The sequence below is a fragment of the Bombyx mandarina genome, chromosome 12 (genome assembly GCF_030267445.1).
Source record: "Bombyx mandarina strain Sakado chromosome 12, ASM3026744v2".
Taxonomy (NCBI): domain Eukaryota; kingdom Metazoa; phylum Arthropoda; class Insecta; order Lepidoptera; family Bombycidae; genus Bombyx; species Bombyx mandarina.
The window spans coordinates 13,807,855-13,826,558 of record NC_143219.1 but is presented as its reverse complement, the minus strand read 5'-3'; the positions used below and the strand labels follow the sequence as shown (position 1 = coordinate 13,826,558).

Below are 18,704 nucleotides of genomic sequence, written 5' to 3'. Positions count from 1 at the left end.
GCCCTAATGATTTCTATACTTTCCCTAAAATAAAGAATAAATTGCGTGGACAGAGATTTTCATCACCTGAAGAAGCTGTGGACGCCTACAAAACGGCCATTTTGGAGACCCCAACTTCCGAATGGAATGGTTGCTTCAATGATTGGTTCCATCGTATGGAAAAATGTGTCAAATTTCGCGGAGAATACTTCGAAAAGCAATGAATACATTTTTAAATAGTAATGTTGTGTCACTTCGTTAATTCCCGAAATTTTCAGTGCCGCCTAGGTAGAACGATCTATATCTCTATATATGAAAATGAATTGCTGTTCGTTAGTCTTGCTAAAACTCGAGAACGGCTGAACCGATTTGGCTAATTTTGGTCTTGAATTATTTGTGGAAGTCCAGAGAAGGTTTAAAAGGTAGATAAATATGAAAATTCTCGGAATTATAATATAAAAACAAACAATTTTGTATTTCCTTTGATGTGATAGGACGGATTCCTTTTGTTTGTTTTCAGTTTATTTTATACAAAAGTTTAGGTCTTTTTTTTTATCGATTGAGGCACTACGAAATCTGCCGGGTCAGCTAGTTTGAAATAATAATCATTTTTGTTCATGGTCGTAAACATCATTTAAAAAATACACAATCAATCTAAATCATTATACAATTAATTCACACACACAATAACATAATAATAACATATGTCTCATAGGACTTCGTAATTGGAATAGAGTATAATTAGTTTGACATATTTCATTCTATCCATCATTGCATCCATCTATTCAGATTTTTCATTACAGTGTTTTTCGTCTTCGCGATCACCTCTTCCTTCAATTACATTTCCATAACGACGTCTTTCATCATCAGAATCTTCATCTCAATCTTCACGCGTTACGGGTTTGAAGCGGCATTTTACTGGTGGTAGGACCTCTTGTGAGTCCGCACGGGTAGGTACCACCACCCCGTCTATTTCTGCCGTGAAGCAATAATGTGTTTCGGTTTGAAGGGTGGAGTAGCCGTTGTAACTATACTTGAGACCTTAGAGCTTATATCTCAAGGTGGGTCTATGTGCTCTAGTAACCACTTAAGACCAGGTGGGCTGTGAGCTCGTCCACCCATCTAAGCAATAAAAATTAAAAAAAATCAAATCGACGGCACCGAAGCCAATTTTATCGATTTTAAATATTATGGACCTTTGACCGAACTAATCTAATAGTGAGAGGAACATAATGTTTGTCCGTCGCGTATGCGTAATACTGTTTAATCGAGATGCGAAACAAACGATCGGACGCGACCCACATTACAGTGTCCAGTTGATAACGACACAACCGGTTCGACGTAACAATTAAATTGTGCATTCATTTTTATTAGGTTGCGTAGTGCGTTGTGTATTTTGTTCACTGTATCAGATGACTCAAATACTTGTTGGTCCTTTGGATCTCAACTCGCGAGCGAAGGCAAAAGACACAAGTGAATCGTCGTCGAAAACCGTCGTTCATCTTAAGACGTGAGGTGGAAGACCCATTATGATTTAGTATTACAGATATTTAGTGTTTTTTTTTTATATAACTTCTAACTATACAGATCTACGCTGCAGAAAGACGATGATGCAATTTATCTAATACGATAAACCGTACAATGCGTCATTTCAGTAGTACTGTTACGCGCTGGGGTTCGTGATAAATAAAATTCTACTGAATTATAAGTTAACGCTGTATTAGCACTTAGAACACTTAAAACACATCATAAAAACTTTAAAATTCTTAATTAGCTTCGCTTCGCTTCAGGTGATACGTTCGCTGTTTCGCTTCGAGTGGTTCCGATTACTAACTGACGGCGTGCCATCTCTGCAACGCTTTTAAAGTCGAGACGAAATCCCTATAATCATCGAGAATATTCCACAAAAGTCGAGTATTGTGTTTCCACTGTCTGACGATAGATGACGTTGTACTTCTCGAGCGTTCTAGATGCTACTAGATCCTTCGATATTCCTTCGACTGTTCGGCGATAGATGGCGTTACTTTTACCGGCGTAACAGTACTTATCATATAGACCATATAATATTATACCTTTAAACGAGCAATTCTTGTATATATATAATCTGAATCTCGGAAACAGCTCCAACAATTTTCATAAAATTTAGCATACAGGGGATTTCGGGAGCGATAAATCGATCTAGCTACGATTTATTATCAGAAAATGTTTTATTCGTGTTTTCAGTAATCAACTCTTCCCGACATCTATTGGCGAATAATAATACTATTTTTCTTAATTGAGGGCAACTAACCGCTTTAAAGACACAACAAGATGGCGTTATCAAAACAAAAACCGAGCAAAGCTCGGTCATCATCTAGTATCACATATTGAAGCACACTTAAAATGTGATAGGTTCTTGTAGAGCTACTATTGCATTAACCACTTTTAAGTTAGCTAAACAAGTTAGCAGTTAATCTAAGGCATTTGAGAGTTATGGAGAGAACGGATTATGACGTCACCGCAAGCGATGTGGCATCTCAGAGAGTTAATGAAATATCCTACAGTGCACTCTTCTTTATGCGATATTAAAATATCATCCGACAAATTATATTAAAAGTAATTTTCATCCTGTTTTTACGGTTGAAGATGAAGAGTATTGCTTTCGTGCGTATGTATATCTAATTCTTTGGCACGTTTTAGTTTAAGCCTTTTGAAGAATCTCAACATTTGAGGTATCTTTAGATCCGCTTTAGTTGCGGAAGTGACGAAGAATATTATTTCAATATGGTCCGCGAATAACAATATTTTTAAATAATCAAATAAATAAACAAAAACCCGACCGTATAAAAATAATGTTACTGTAAAGCGAAAATTATAACATACACTTACACCACGAAAAGAAACAAAACACATTTGTGTGTACCATAATTTTACATAATCACCAATACATTTACAGATATTTAAGCTATATTTATTCTAAACACTAGCGAACCGCTCCGGCTCCGCTCGGGTCTTTAACAAAAATTTCAACGACGTTGTTTTATTTTTAAAAATAAAAGAATACTTACTTATTGCGACATAAATATAATAGTTGCTGTCGCGACACTTCTTATAAATAATAATGTGTTCCACAAGTCGTAGAACATTATTTTATTCTATAATCAATAGTTTTCGCAGGGCACGCGATGTAAAGAATATTTTAGGTAATTTTTTTACACCTTGGGTTACATTATTGGAGTTTTAGTAAGGATCCCTAATTTTTTTCAAAAAATTTTTAGCCTATGTCACTCGGGAATAGTGTAGCTTCCAAACAGTGAAAGAATTTTTCAAATCGGTTCAGTAGTTTCGGAGCCTATTCAATACAAACAAACAAACAAATCTTTTCTCTTTATAATATTAGTATAGAAGTATAGATATGGATAAATAATAATTGTATTTGCGGTTGCGTGTTAAGGCTTCGTCAAACAGAACGCGTACTTAGCGCCGCGTTTTAACGTCGCGCTCTTTTCATGTCACCCCAATGGACTAGATGAGTCTAATGCTCCTTGACGCAACGCACTCGCCAAATCGTAGTGCCTTTCGATAGCAGTGTGAAAATTTAAAAGTATTAAGAAATCGAGTGATTCAGATGTGACATTGTATAAGCATGGGTATTTTCTAACTATTTCTATCATTTTTTCGGACATTATCTAGTATTTTAATACACATTCACTCGGAAGCTAAAATAAAATTTGTAAAAAATTACAACGCCTGACGTCAAAGCACCCTAACGCCGCGACAGAGCGTTGCGTACTTATAGCGTTGGGGCTCTGTTTGACGGTATGTTACTATAGTAGTACAACACGTCTCGGCGTCATAGCGCGCCGTCAGCTTAGCGCTCTGACGCGCGCTAATTACGCGTTCTGTTTGACGAAGCCTTAAATCATTTACAGAACATAACACATCCGTATTATACGTAAACAAGCTTTATTAATTTCCGTGGTTGGAAAGTACTATATTTAAGGTCCGGTTTCACGACAATTAACAAAAAAAAAAACGATTATTTAGTCGTATTTAATTTTTTTTGAAACATAAATAAGCCGCTTATCAGGGCATTTATGGAATCATTAAATTGTTTTAACTAGGCACTTAAACAAATAACTTTCGTAAAACTAAGCGATACTAAGTTTCGTAAGCACGTGTTGTTGCCCTTGATGTAAACAGTAATTATCTTTTAACAGGACAATGGACATAATGGTTAATGTACGATTGGGTTATCACGCACAAAACAATTGCCGACGTCAACTAATATTGTGTGCTATACAGATGCATGTGAAACCTATTTATCCTTATTAATAAGGAAAACCCTTAACACGACAGAATCACAAGTGATTACATAACTCTGATTTTATCATTGAGTATAATAGCGTGTCGTGAGCATGCATTGTTACATACTCTCCGAGCGTGATGGCCTAACAAGATGGGAAATAGTTATCCAGAGCGAAATATCTATGGGCTCAGCACAACTAAGTTTTTACTGGTGGTAGGACCTCTTGTAAGTCCACACGAGTAGGTACCACCATCCCGCTTATTTCTGCCGTGAAGCAGTAATGCGTTTCGGTTTGAAGGGTGGGGCAGCCGTTGTAACTATGCTGAGACCTTAGAACTTATATCTTTTTTTTTTTTTTTTATTACTTAGCTGTGTGGACGAGCTCACAGCCCACCTGATATTAAGTGGTTACTGGAGCCCATAGACATCTACAACGTAAATGCGCCACACACCTTGAGATATAGTTCTAAGGTCTCAGTATAGTCACAACGGCTGCCCCACCCTTCAAACCGAAACGCATTACTGCTTCACGGCAGAAATAGGCGGGGCGGTGGTACCTACCCGTGCGGACTCACAAGAGGTCCTACCACCAGTAATTACGCAAATTATAATTTTGCGGGTTTCATTTTTATTACACGATGTTATTCCTTCACCGTGGAAGTCAATCGTGAACATTTGTTGAGTACGTATTTCATTAGAAAAATTGGTACCCGCCTGCGGGATTCGAACACCGGTGCATCGCTTCAACACGAATGCACCGGACGTCTTATCCGTTAGGCCACGACGACTTCAATCAATACGACGAATTCAATATCTCAAGGTGGGTGGCGCATTTACGTTGTAGATGTATATGGGCTCCGGTAACCACTTAACACCAGGTGGGCTGTGAGCTCGTCCACCCATCTAAGCAATAAAAAATAAAATCAATTGCGCTGCCCTCGAAACCCCCGACACCTAGTGCCGAAGACGAAGCCTGCCTTCATACTGGCACTACCCACTATTTCGGCATGGGCCAAACCGCTGTCGCTTACGTTGGCGGACAAGTCACCCGGTGTCGTCCCGAGCCTCAGAAGCTACTCGTGGCTCGCCGCGCAACCGCGCCACCGTAAATCGGTGATACCAAAAACTTTCTTCAACACAAATTTCATCGGGCCATGAAAACTTATTTATCCTACACAACTTAATACGTCACAAACATTCTGATATAGAACAATACGCGATCTGATAATTATGAAGTAGACAAATTGAATACGGATTTGAATTCGAAAAATTTGTAGATAAATGTGAGAAAACAATATTGTATTGTTATTTTTATTTTATGTGGTGTTTAACAAGATCGTCCAAGGTTAGTTAGTGGTTTAAGGTATGGCAAGAAAAAAACATTGTTCCGTTAGAAACATAAAATTTATGTAGATCATTTTCGAGAACATTGTATTTTTTTAATTGAATTTGTCGGTTTTTTATTAGTAAAAATACTCTCTCGCCTGTCCCGATGGATACATTTGAGCAGAGAAAAACTATATTCTCTAACTAGTATAAAGTAAAAATTACTTTATAACTTGTGAACGATGGTGCTTCCTTTTTTTCTTGTGATCAAAAAAGATGTCCGAAATTTTGTTTATTTGTAACATTTCACATTTGGTGATCATTGAAACGAGAAGGTTTCTCGATTGATTCAACATATTATTCAACATTTATGTAACGGTAGTTATCATATCCGGCTATGGAATGAGCTCCCCTCCACGGTGTTTCCCGAGCGCTATGACATGTTCTTCTTCAAACGAGGCTTGTGGAGACTATTAAGCGGTAGGCAGCGGCTTGGCTCAGCCCCTGGCATTGCTGAAGTCCATGGGCGACGGTAACCACTCAACATCAGGTGGGCCGTATGCATACGTACAAGGGCAATAAAAAAAAAACAGAGACCAGAAGGAATCCGGAAAAAAACTTGGATCACGCTAACGAAAAATTCAAGATATTTTTTCTTATACACAAGTAGCGAACAGTATTCCGATAGTAAGTCTACTGCACAGTAGCCTCTCCGTACAATATCTGACCTTTGTTGTCCTTCTTGTAACTATCGATGACTTTCTTCTTTTTCTCCACCTTATCCCACTAGGTGGGGTCGGCATAGCGAATTTTTCTCTTCCATTCTCTTTCTATTAGCCATCATCTCAACACTCACTCCTCTCTCTCTAATATCGTCTTTCACACACTCCATCCATGTCTTCTTCGGTCGACCTCTTCCTTCTCTACCTTGCACTACCATTTCCATTCATCTCCTAGTCACATGCATCTTCTCTTCATACCACGCTAACCGTCCGCTCTTTAATTTGTTAAGTACCAGGGCTACTTTATCGATTACCTTATTATAAATTAACTAGTAGTTACCCGCGACTTCGTGGTCAAAGAGAACTTCTAATTAATTCTCCTAAGCTGTCATATTATTTTTTTAAAGACAAAAAGAAAGAATTTTCCGTTTATGTTATTCTCCTTGCCTAAATAAAACCTTAACTTAAAATAAAAAAACACTCGACTTGAGAACCTCCTCCTTTTTTGAAGTCGGTTAAAACTCATCTCAATCCGTTGCTTCGTTTCGATGTGAAAAAAGGACAAATACACTTTCGCATTCATAATATTAGTGTAAATGTATTTCGTTGTACTTCGATGCCATTCTTATACACGACTACATATATATTTTCATTTACTTACTTGTATCCTGTGAGTATGTTGAGAAGCGTCGACTTCCCGGCACCCGACGGACCCATGATGGCGGTGAGCTCGCCGGAACGGAGCCGACCCGAAACAGACTTGAGGATCGTTTTGACATCTGTTAAAAATATTTTCTGTCAGTTTTGCTGCTGTATGATTTAAATGCTGCATTGATTTCGATAATTCAAATAATCGGTAGATAGAGAAACGCTAATTGTAATACAATAGTTTCCTACCCTTGAAAGGATTTTTTAGCGGGAACGCGAGTGAAGTTGTGTGATTTTATTTTGTCTTTATCTATTTTGTGTTTCTTTATGTTTAAATGTGTAATAACGGTGGTTTATTAACTGTTTAATATCTGTGAAAGTGCACAAATGTGGGAAAATGAAACAAAGCCGCTGGACGTAACTTCTCAGGATCCTCCAAAAAGTCCACTGAAAAAATCTCAGTAAATGACCACCAGTTTACTGAGATTATATTATTATTTCATCCCATATCATCTCATCTCATTTCATTTCATTTCTTGCCATGTTTCATATTAATCAAATTCATTTCATAATATCAATTTTCATATTAAAAAAGTTTTCATTACAATTAAAATAAGACTTGACCTAAAGGTCTTAGTTACCAAGTCATAAAATCCCTTTAAAAAAAAACTACCCTTAAAAACATAGAATTCCTGCTTTTAGACAAAATATCCGTTAAGCTTGCAATTTAAAATTAGAACTTTATGGTACAGAATTAGTTTCGAGAATAAGTGATGATATCCATATATTAATACGTGAAGCAAAAACTTTGTATCCCTTTTTACGAAAATTGCACGGACGGAGGAATATGAAATTTTCTACACTTATAGAGAATATAGAGAAGAAGTGCACAAAGCTAATATTTTTTTTAAATAATGCATAAAAGACACATTAAATCAATAAAGAAAACATTACACACACTACATACCATGATTTTAACGCACACACGCATGCATACTATTTATTGTCAAACTTTTGTTCTTGACGTCTGTTGTCAAATTGAGAACAGATTAAAATTAAATATTGTTTGTCTTTATTAATATTTTTTTATAGAGTGACCTTGACGAAATTTGTGATTATAGAAGTATAAAATATAATCTTAATAGTGTACAAACTTACAACTTCAATTAATTATAGTCGAATTTCGACTACTACGGGACCTCTAGTTGTTAACGTTGCATAACGAAAAATATTATTATTTCGTTTATACATCAGCACGACTCTAAATTCATTTCAGCTGGGTTTTGTTATTTATTTTGCTTAAGATAACACACTTAACTAAATATTATTGTATCGATTTAGGTAATGTACGTTCTTCGTAGCAACACATTTACGAAGCGTTTGTAAAATATCCAGTTACAGTTTTTTTTGAGCTTTCAACTTAGATATCCTTTTTCCCTACGTATTCGTTGGTAGCCTAGGAGGCTATTTCAGCTAGGCCCTGACCTGGGATAGGTTTTTTTTTATTGCTTAGAGCCCATAGACATCTAGAACGTAAATGCCGCCACCTACCTTGAGGTAATAGTTCTAAGGTCTCAGTTTTTACTGTATAAAGGCGGCCCCACCCTTCAAACCGAAACGCATTACTGCTTCACGGAAGAAATAGGCAGGGTGGTGGTACATGGCCGTGCGGACTCGCAAGACGTCCTATCGCCAGCAAACATATTGAAGTATACATATTGAAACTCACAGCTAAGTATAGTCTAGATAATAATAGTATGATGGTCATCGAGGTGTATATGAGGAACGTACATGAGGTCCTAACAACTGTAAATCGGTAGGTAAGTATCAAAGCTTCTAAAGAAACATAGATGTAGTTTTGAAATAAAACATTCCTGTCTTCTGCGCGATATTACAGATTGCGCGCTGAGTTCCAAAAAGAAGAACAAGGAGGATACGATTATGGGCTCGCAGATACTTTATGATGGACCAAATCAGTAGGCAACGTATTGTCTGTCGGTGAACTTGACATAGCTGATGTCCACGAGCTGCAGCAACAACACACGAGCGTGAAAGATGAAAGCTAACGAAACTAAGATGAAAGATGACGCTAGTTTGCCGTTGAAGACGGTGAATAATAAAACGTAACATTCAATTCAAAGAATTATTTCAAACACCAACAATTCTTAAAAATGATACTTTATTTACTTAAACAGTAAAACAAACAATACTAAACACATATTTTAAATTACATGACGTAATTCTAATTATTTAAATGGGCAACGATTTTAGCTCTCTTAAATATATTATATATATTTTTAATAGTATCAAAATTATTGTTTCCGTCGATTGTAAATTTTCCGACTAGATATCGTAATTATGAAACGAACCTTGAACATTGGACAACAGTAATGCGATCATCATCGTTGTTCTAATGGAACGAAAACACGCATTGATAAAATATATTAATACTATATAAAAAGTTTTTGTGCATTAGCGAAACACCAGCAGTTATGACGCGTTTTCGCAAATTAAATAAACTTTTGTTTATTGATTAAATTTAATTAAGAAACAATCCACCTACTACGTTTTTCTTTTTGCATCACCTTCGCTTGAATGATAAGGAATGTATTAGGAGGCATTACGTCCGCTAAGGCAGACTAATATGCACGTAGTGTATTTAATAAATGAACACAATATTTTAAACAAAGTTTAAAGAAATTTTTACACATATATATTTTTTAACACCTTTCTTTGCACCTAGACGGAAAAATCGTGCTCAGAACCGGCGCACAGTGGGTCGATACTGTGATTTTAGTGACTTAGGGACCAACTTTGTTTTTTTATAAATTTTTTTATGTAGATAGATAGAGCTCGTTAATCTCAATAATAATTGTTTTGGGCAAAAATTACAAAAACTTTATAGTTTGGTCAGAAAAATGTGTTTTGTGATTTTTTTGTATGGAGCGGGTCACATTAAATTAAATTCCTGCTAAGTACCGCGAGGTCCCGCTTTGAAACTTTATTTTCCTTATACCTTGTCTAGTCTACTATCATTTGATGCTGTGAACATGTGCATAAAGTTGCAACTCTGCCAAATAAATGGATCGAAAAAAATTAATAAATACATAGAATAAAAACCTTTATATTTTTTTTCGTAAGTGCTTTTAAGTTAAATTTGATATGGATTAGTAAGTAAAAGCACGTAATGATACCCATAATTACATAATACCTAACAACAATACATTTAGTAGGTCTCTAATTAAGCAATCTCTCTAATTATTAAGATAGTTAACATTATTTAATGAGGATAATTAGTTAAGTAGCCATTACTGGGTAGTAGAAAATATAGTAAACATTTGTTTATCTCTGGAAGTATAAAGTGACCATGTTTATTATATACTAACTAGTGTTCGTTTATTCGTACTACTACTAACATCTCGTGATTGTCGTTGTGATCTTGCTGTTTCCGTTATAATTGATAATTTTGTTAACAATTTAGGATTATTTATGATTTTAAGAGAGCAACTACAGTCGCTGTCTGATAATAAAAAACTCTTTCAATTCCTACAAAATCAAATAAACGTGACCGAAAAGAAAAATGTTGAGCTCCAAAAATTCAGTACGCAATTTTGTTCAAATATAAGTGCAATATGGAAACGAAGTAGTCGCATGTTAGCACAGTTTATAAGAAAAAAATGTGATTGGTTAGAATGTGCAATAAACTGGCCCGAAGGAATGATACCTGAAGCTATCAACACTGCACATGAAAGGCTCGAGATTTCTAATACTGAAGATGTTGAAAATGTACCACCCTCAAATGTACTACAGAAGCCTCGACATCTATTTTTGCACCTCGAAAACCTTTTGAAGAATTGGGATCCAGGCAAAAACGAAGACGCACTGAACAAATTTACCAATCGCTTTCGTTATCCCCGGATGAAATGAAAGCTACTACAATTACTAGTTTGAGAAACACTAGAAATGAAGATGTAGGAGAAATAATGAACCACTTGTCAAATCACCCCGAAGATCTAGAAAAAGTTAATGAGTATTTAATTACAAGTAAAGTGAAAAGTAGTACATATTCTCCCGATAAGGCAATATTAGTTTCACTTAAATTAAGTGGCAGTATATAAACCTAAGAGAAGCAGCAAGTGAAAATGGGTCTGATTTATACCCTTCTTAATATAAAATTAAGCAAGAAAAGACCAAATGTTATCCAGGGAAAGACGAGGTAATTATTACTGAAGAAGGAGCTACTATTAAAATGCAAGCATTACTAAACTTGGCGCTATATAGGCTTTTAGATGTGATTACTTCGGATTTGGACTCTGCAAGAGAGCTACTGCTTATAAGCAAATAGGCTTTGATAGAGCCCCAGGTCAAAGTAATTATAAACAAAAAACTGAAACAGAGTTTGATGATTCATCTATTTTCATGGTCAGTCTAGTTCCTATAAGGCTTCAGAAATTTGATGGAACAATTGTTTGGGAAAACGACCTCATCAACTTTTTATTGCCGTCCAATAATGTTTAAATTTACAAAAGGAACGCAGTCAACAGTGACAATTATAAAAGCTAGCATAACAGAAGAAATAGAAAGACTTCAGCCATCAAAAATCAAACAAGTTGAAGTTAAGCATCAATTGCACATGATGATGATAGACGGCAAAATAACCTCATATTTTTCAGAAACATTTTCTGCTGTCTGTGATATTTGCAAAGCAAAACCGTCAGAGTTTTTTGAAGTGACTTGCTTATCAAAGAGAAAATAATGAAGAAATATTCCAGTATGGAATGCCATCTTTATATGCCTGGATAAGATGCATGGAGTGCTTACTTCATATCGGTAAATATAATTTTATTACTTCACAATTTTTTCATCGTATGTAGTTTCCTGTGAGATTATTTTTTATATGACACTTTTTTGTTTGCGTCTTATCGTTTGGACTTCAAGAAATGGGGTTGCAAGGGGGGATGACAAAGAAAAAATATCAATCAGAAAGAGCGCTATACAGCAAGCGTTTAAAAAGGAATGCGGTTTACTTATAGATGTTGTCAAGCAAGGAGTAGGAACAACCAATGATGGCAATACTGCCAGAAGATTTTTCAGGGATGCAGAAGAAACAGCCCGCATAACAGGAATACGTAAAGATTTAATAGAGAGGCTTCACGTGATTCTTCACTCTGTTGCATCTGGAGAGCAGGTTTCCAATTTTTCGGAATTTTTTAGATACACTGCAGAATTGTATGTTAATGTATATCCCTGGTATTATATATGCCTTCCAGTATCCATAAATTGTTGGCACATGGCAGTGATATATAATAATGAAGAACTTTGGTGCCATTCGTATAGGTAAACTCTCGGAAGAGGCAGCGGAAGCTCGCAATAAAGATTTTCGGAAATATACAGAGAGATGTTATTCAAGAATGAGAAGTAGAACGTCGACTAATGAGGATATTTTACACAATCTTCTTTCGTCTTCTGACCCAAAGATCGAAAGGTGAAACAAAATATATAATATTTAGAGAGATTGCATAATTAGAGACCTACTAAATGTATTGTTGTTAGGTATTATGTAATTATGGGTATCATTACGTGCTTTTACTTACTAATCCATATCAAATTTAACTTAAAAGCACTTACGAAAAAAAAAAAAACGGTTTTTATTCTATGTATTTATTAATTTTTTTCGATCCATTTATTTGGCAGAGTTGCAACTTTATGCACATGTTCATAGCATCAAATGATAGTAGACTAGACAAGGTATAAGGAAAATAAAGTTTCAAAGCGGGACCTCGCGGTACTTAGCAGGAATTTAATTTAATGTGACCCGTTCCATACAAAAAAATCACAAAACACATTTTTCTGACCAAACTATAAAGTTTTTGTAATTTTTGCCCAAAACGATTATTATTGAGATTAACGAGCTCTATCTATCTACATAAAAAAAATTATAAAAAAACAAAGTTGGTCCCTAAGTCACTAAAGTCATAGAATCGACCCACTGTGCGGCGACAATGTCATTATTCACTTTCATTTTTAATAGACCCTTGCAAGGGTTTTTGTTTAAGTCTGTGTTTCATTGTTGACACGTAATCAATGTGTGATTTATCATTGTCGTCGATTTTCACTAGTAAAATGTAAAATATAAAATTATTGTCTGTGATCCCTAAATTATTTTAATGGCCATCGCTGCAACGAACAAACAGCCACAGTATTTAATGATGCACGAAATTCCACAGTTATTACACAGCATTAAGTTCGATAATAATTTATAAGTTAGATCACTTTCCGTTATCGTGTTGCTTTATCCTCTAGTTGTAAGGAACATTGTCTACAAACTCAGCACATTTGTCTTGTCTAGTCGTGCGCACATGGCTTATGTTACAAGCCAGATTTTTTACTTGTTGTTATTTTTTGTGTATATTTTTTAGCTTTTAATGTATATTGTGTGCCTAATAAATAAATAAATAATAAAAAATAGTCTGATAAATTATTAACACATGGCGATCCACCAGTGAAACCAATTCACGAAACGTCGTCTTCATCCTTACTTCTGGTGGTAGGTAGGACCTCTTGTGAGTCCGCGCGGGTAGGTACCGCCACCCCGCCTATTTCTGCCGTGAAGCAGTAATGCGTTTCGGTTTGAAGGGTGGGGCAGCCGCTGTAACTATACTGAGAACTTAGAACTCATATCTCAAGGGTGGCGCATTTACGTCGTAGATGTTTATGGGCTCCAGTAACCACTTAACACCAGGTGGGCTGTGAGTTCGTCCACCCTTCGAAGCAATAAAAAAAACCATATTAACTTCATGCCACTTTTAAACATAGGTGCCCAGATTTCCTCTATTCCCCCCTACGTTTGCTAAGCATTTCGAAGATTAATAACTTAACACACGTATGTAAAATGCAGGCATTTCAAAACCCTTTTATCGACGCTATCAATCATCGGGGCACCGCACAAAACAAACAGACGCTGCCCCCTTTGTTCTCACATTACTCACAGGGCAAAGTCCTTTGTTCAATGCAAATGAGTTAATATATAACACAGTTGGCATCTTTAGTTGTGACGCCAACTGCTTCGTGTGTTTAAGTCATTAACTAAGCCGCTAAATGGGGAATCAGATGGTAGCTCAGTTTAAAATGGCGAACAGATCGTTATTATCCTGCCCTTCTCCCAGTCACCTGGGGTCGGCGCAACATGTTTTCTGCTTCCCTACTCTTCTATAATATACCATTTCTTAGCTCACTCCCCTCTTACCCATATCGTCTTTCACGCAAACCATCCATTTCTTCTTAGGTCTACCTCTTCCTCTATATCCTTCCACATTCATAGTTAACATTCTCTTACCAAACTCATTTTCATTTCGTCTCTTCACATGTCCATCCCAAACGCGCACTTCTCTGTCACAGGTGCCACTTTAAAACTTCCTCTAACATAAGCGATAGGGGCGACATAGGCGATAAGGATGATAAATTTGGAAAAGCGCCTAAATATTTTGACAAGATCGATACTGCACCTAACCTAAATCAGTAGTAGAACAGGAGAGTAAAGACTGATTGATAAGCGGATTCCCCCCGAAATGATCCACAGAGAAAAGAGCACATTAAATATAAATTACTCCAAACCGGACAATCGAAAAATGTACGAAGTGTATTGAGAGAACTCATGTAGCTGATATGATGTGTGAACGAAAAAAAGACGAAAAGAGAAAAGAGCACAATAAATATAAATTACTCCAAACCGGACGATCGAAAAATGTACGAAGTGTATTGAGAGAACTCATGTAGCTGATATGATGTGTGAACGAAAAAAAGACGAAATAAGAAATGCACATCGAAAACCACCTTGACATTTTAACAGGAAATAAGATTTAAATAATCAAGTACTGATGGCATTTCGAGTGACGGAAATAAGTTTGTAAGTAATTAAAATGAAATTAACAACTTAAGAATGGTATTTAAAGTTTTCGTACGGACAGAGGTTCAATAAAACTCTGGTGAAAAAACAACACGACAACGTCTGTTGTGAATATGACATTGGGTCAGTAACCTTTTAAGGTGGCTTCTCATCCAAATAAACCTACAGAAGCAAAATAGCAAAGCAAAAGCAAATAAGCAAAAATATTCATAAAGATAAGATTGATAATTCATAAGGTACGTCAAATTTAGATTTAATGTCTCAATCAAACCCAATAACAATGTATGTACCGAAAAGCACTAATGAATTCCTGTTTGAGAGGTAGGTTCCAAAGCAGGTGAGGTTTCGATTTTACATAGTGGAGAATGAAGTATTTTTGTGCATCGAGATGGGGATTAATTTCGTATTGTTAATCCATTTGATAAGAACAGGTACTCTTTATCGTTATTATCAAGCACATACGAAAGCGTGAGTGTTGCGAAATCATCCGTACCTACTTGTAAATTTTGTTTTATATTATATACTTCACATTATTCACCAATCGATCACTCGGTACAAGTAATGTTTTTGTTTGTGAACGCTTCACGACAAACAGAGACGGTTAGAATTCCTTATTGAAGCTGGTGTTGGCAATGAGACGAGGTACTGATGATTTTTAAGAAATTTCAGCGATGATTTTACCACACATTGTCATTGTTGTTTGTACTGCTGTGGGTTGACGACCTCATAGCCATATTGGGGCCTTACGAGACCTTGAGGTCGCAACTTAAAGGCCACCTTGAATCGAAACCTTTTTTAAGGTTCATCATAAGACAATCAGAAATTTTGAACACACTACACATTCCACATGTTTGAAGAAGTAGAGAAACTACGATTTTAAAAGCGGATATCGGACCAATTAATTACGAACTTAATGTTCATTAGGTTTAAATCCTAATTAAGACCATGCAACGAAATTATGTGTATCGAATTTTTTTTTCCTTACTCAAACTGATATAATAATAATAATAGCCTTTTTATTCCTAAACATAGGGTTACAAGAGGTCCCTAAGTTCGGTGTGCCTTTTGGCATAGGCCTCCTCCAATTCCTTCCAATGGGTCCTATCCCTTGCTACTCTCAGCCAGAATGGTCCCGCTGTCTGCTTCAAGTCATCTTCCCATCTCCTGATTTGACGACCCCTACTTCGTTTGCCGTCTCTTGGTTGCCAGAGGGTGACTTGCTTGCTCCATTTGTTAGTGGGGTGGCGTAGCATATGCCCAGCCCATCTCCATTTTTGGACGTCTATCCGGGTGAGAATGTCTGTTAGTTTCGTTCTTGTTCTTATGTCTACGTTCCTAACTCTATCTTTGATTTTTAACCCTAGCATGCTTCTTTCCATGGCACGTTGGCATTTTATTAGCTTTTCCCTGTGGTTAAGTGTCAATGACCAAGTTTCGCAGCCATAAGTAAGAACTGGTAGAATACAGGTCTCGAATGTTTTCTTTTTGATGTGATTGCCTAGATCCTTACTTTTCACTATTTCCTTCAGTGACCAGTATTTTCTCCAACCTTGGGCTATTCGCCTGGTTATTTCCTTGGTCATTACATCTGAAGGGGATATAATCTGGCCTAAGTAATTATATTCTTTGACATATTCGATCTTGATGCCATCTACCATAACGTCTATCTCCCTTGAGTTTGTCATCAATTTTGTTTTACTGGCATTGATTTCCAGACCAGCTTCCTTACTTATATTGGCTAGGCTCTGCATCATTAGTTCTATTGCCGCAGGATTCTCTTCAAGAAGCACCAGATCATCGGCAAATCTTAGGTGGTTTAGGCGAGCTCCATTTATATTTAGACCTAAGTGGTCCCAGTTTAGCTGTCTAAAGATGTGCTCGAGTACGGCGTTAAATAGTGTAGGGGAGAGAGGATCGCCTTGGCGTACACCCTTTTTGATAGGAAATGACTCTCCTGTTGATTCAAGTTTGATACTGGCCTTGCTAGATTTATATATACTCTTGAGTATTTCTATATAGTTGCTCTGGACTCCTTGTTGTTCAAGACTCCGCCATATGTATTGGTGCCTGAGGCTATCGAATGCCTTTGAGTAATCTATGAACGCCAAGTATATTTGTATATTGTATTCATTATACTTCTGTATCAACTGTTTTATTGTGTGAATATGATCTATTGTGCTGAAGCCTTTTCTGAATCCTGCCTGCTCTGCGGGTTGGCTTTCGTTTAGCGTTAATGATATTGTTCCAGGATCACTTTAGCAAATACTTTATATATGTTTGATATTAGAGAAATTGGCCTATAGTTCCCAATCTCGTCTCTAGTGCCTTTTTTATGTAGTAAAATTATGTGACACTCTGTCCATTCTTCTGGGATTTGCCTTGTTTGTAAGATTTCATTGAAGAGTTTTGCCAGCACAGGACTGATTTCCTCTAAAGTTCCCTTAAGCATTTCGTTAGGTATCTTGTCCGGCCCTGGAGCTTTCTCGAGTTTTTGGGATTTTATTGCCTTGGTTACCTCTGAGGCAAGGATCTCTGGCACTTCGTCTACTTTGTTTTCATTTGCTTCGTAAACTTCCGGAATTGTGTCCAACCCTGAACCTAATTTATCAGAATACAATAGGCGGTAATAGTCCGTGGCTAGTTTCAGTATTGAGAGTCGGTTAATTAAGTTAGATTCGCGTTGGTTCAGTTTCAATATCCATTCTTTCCCATGTTCGCTTAGTTGCTTCAGAGCCTTTTTTGTTCCTCCTGTTCTTTTTATATTTTCTTCTAAACTCAACTAACTCAAACTGATACCGCTAATATTATTTTTGGTAATTTCGATACATATCTTGGTATATTTCATAGAATGAACTTCTATCAAATATTGTGACGTAAGGTAAGGCAAAAATTACGAATAATTTCCCTAGATGAAATTCGGGTTTGAAAAAAGCTGTAGGCCAATATTATAGCAAAGTCGACGAGCCAACATACGACTATTTTATAGCCAAGGAGACGCGTAACCGTTTATTTACAATTACCAAAGTGGAAGTGCTAAATTACTACGTGAACACCTACCGTTAGCCTGACTCGAACGTTTCTTTGTTTCATTAATGAAACCGTAGTACGGTTGATTGCACAACCGAAACTGCCATGGCCTATTTCATGTATTTTAGCGCTCTTAAAAACCCCACATCATCTTTCAAAAATGTACTTATAGTCAACTTTTTTTTATTGCTTAGATGGGTGGACGAGCTCACAGCCCACCTGATGTTAAGTAGTTACTGGAGCCCATAGACATCTACAACGTAAATGCCGCCACCCACCTTGAAATATAAGTTCTAAGGTCTCAAGTATAGTTACAACGGCTGCCCCGCCCTTCAAACCGAAACGCATCACTGCTTCACGGCAGGAATAGGCAGGGTGGTGGTACTTACTCGCGCAGACTCTCAAGAGGTCCTACCACCAGTAAACTACGATTTTAAAAGCGGACATTAGACCAATTAATTACGTACTTTAATATTCATTAGGTTTAAATTCTAATTAAGACCATGTAACGAAATTATGTGTATCGATATTTTTTTTCCTTACTCAAACTGATACCGCTAATATTATTTTTGGTAATTTCGATACATATCTTGGTATACTTCATAGAAGAATGTCTCCTTTAACTAAATATTGTGACGTCAGGTAAGACAGAAATTGCGAAGAATTTAATATTCGGCTTTAAAAAAAACGGTAGGCCAATAATAAAGCAAAGTCGAGGAGCCAACATACGACTAATTTATAGCCAAGGAGACGCGTAACCGTTTACTTACAATTACCAAAGTGGAAGTGCTAAATTACTACGTGAACA

At 36.5% G+C, this 18,704-nt stretch overlaps 1 protein-coding gene across 2 annotated transcripts in view; it reads right to left on the bottom strand.

The window, feature by feature from the left end:
- Positions 1-18,704, bottom strand: part of LOC114251794 (ATP-binding cassette sub-family G member 4) — a 51,623-nt gene that overhangs the window by 24,662 nt on the left and 8,257 nt on the right. For both annotated transcript variants that reach the window (XM_028186184.2, XM_028186183.2), the window contains one exon: positions 6,977-7,094. In XM_028186184.2, the coding sequence (XP_028041985.1) occupies positions 6,977-7,094 (118 nt within the window). The remainder of the gene's footprint in view (positions 1-6,976; positions 7,095-18,704) is intronic.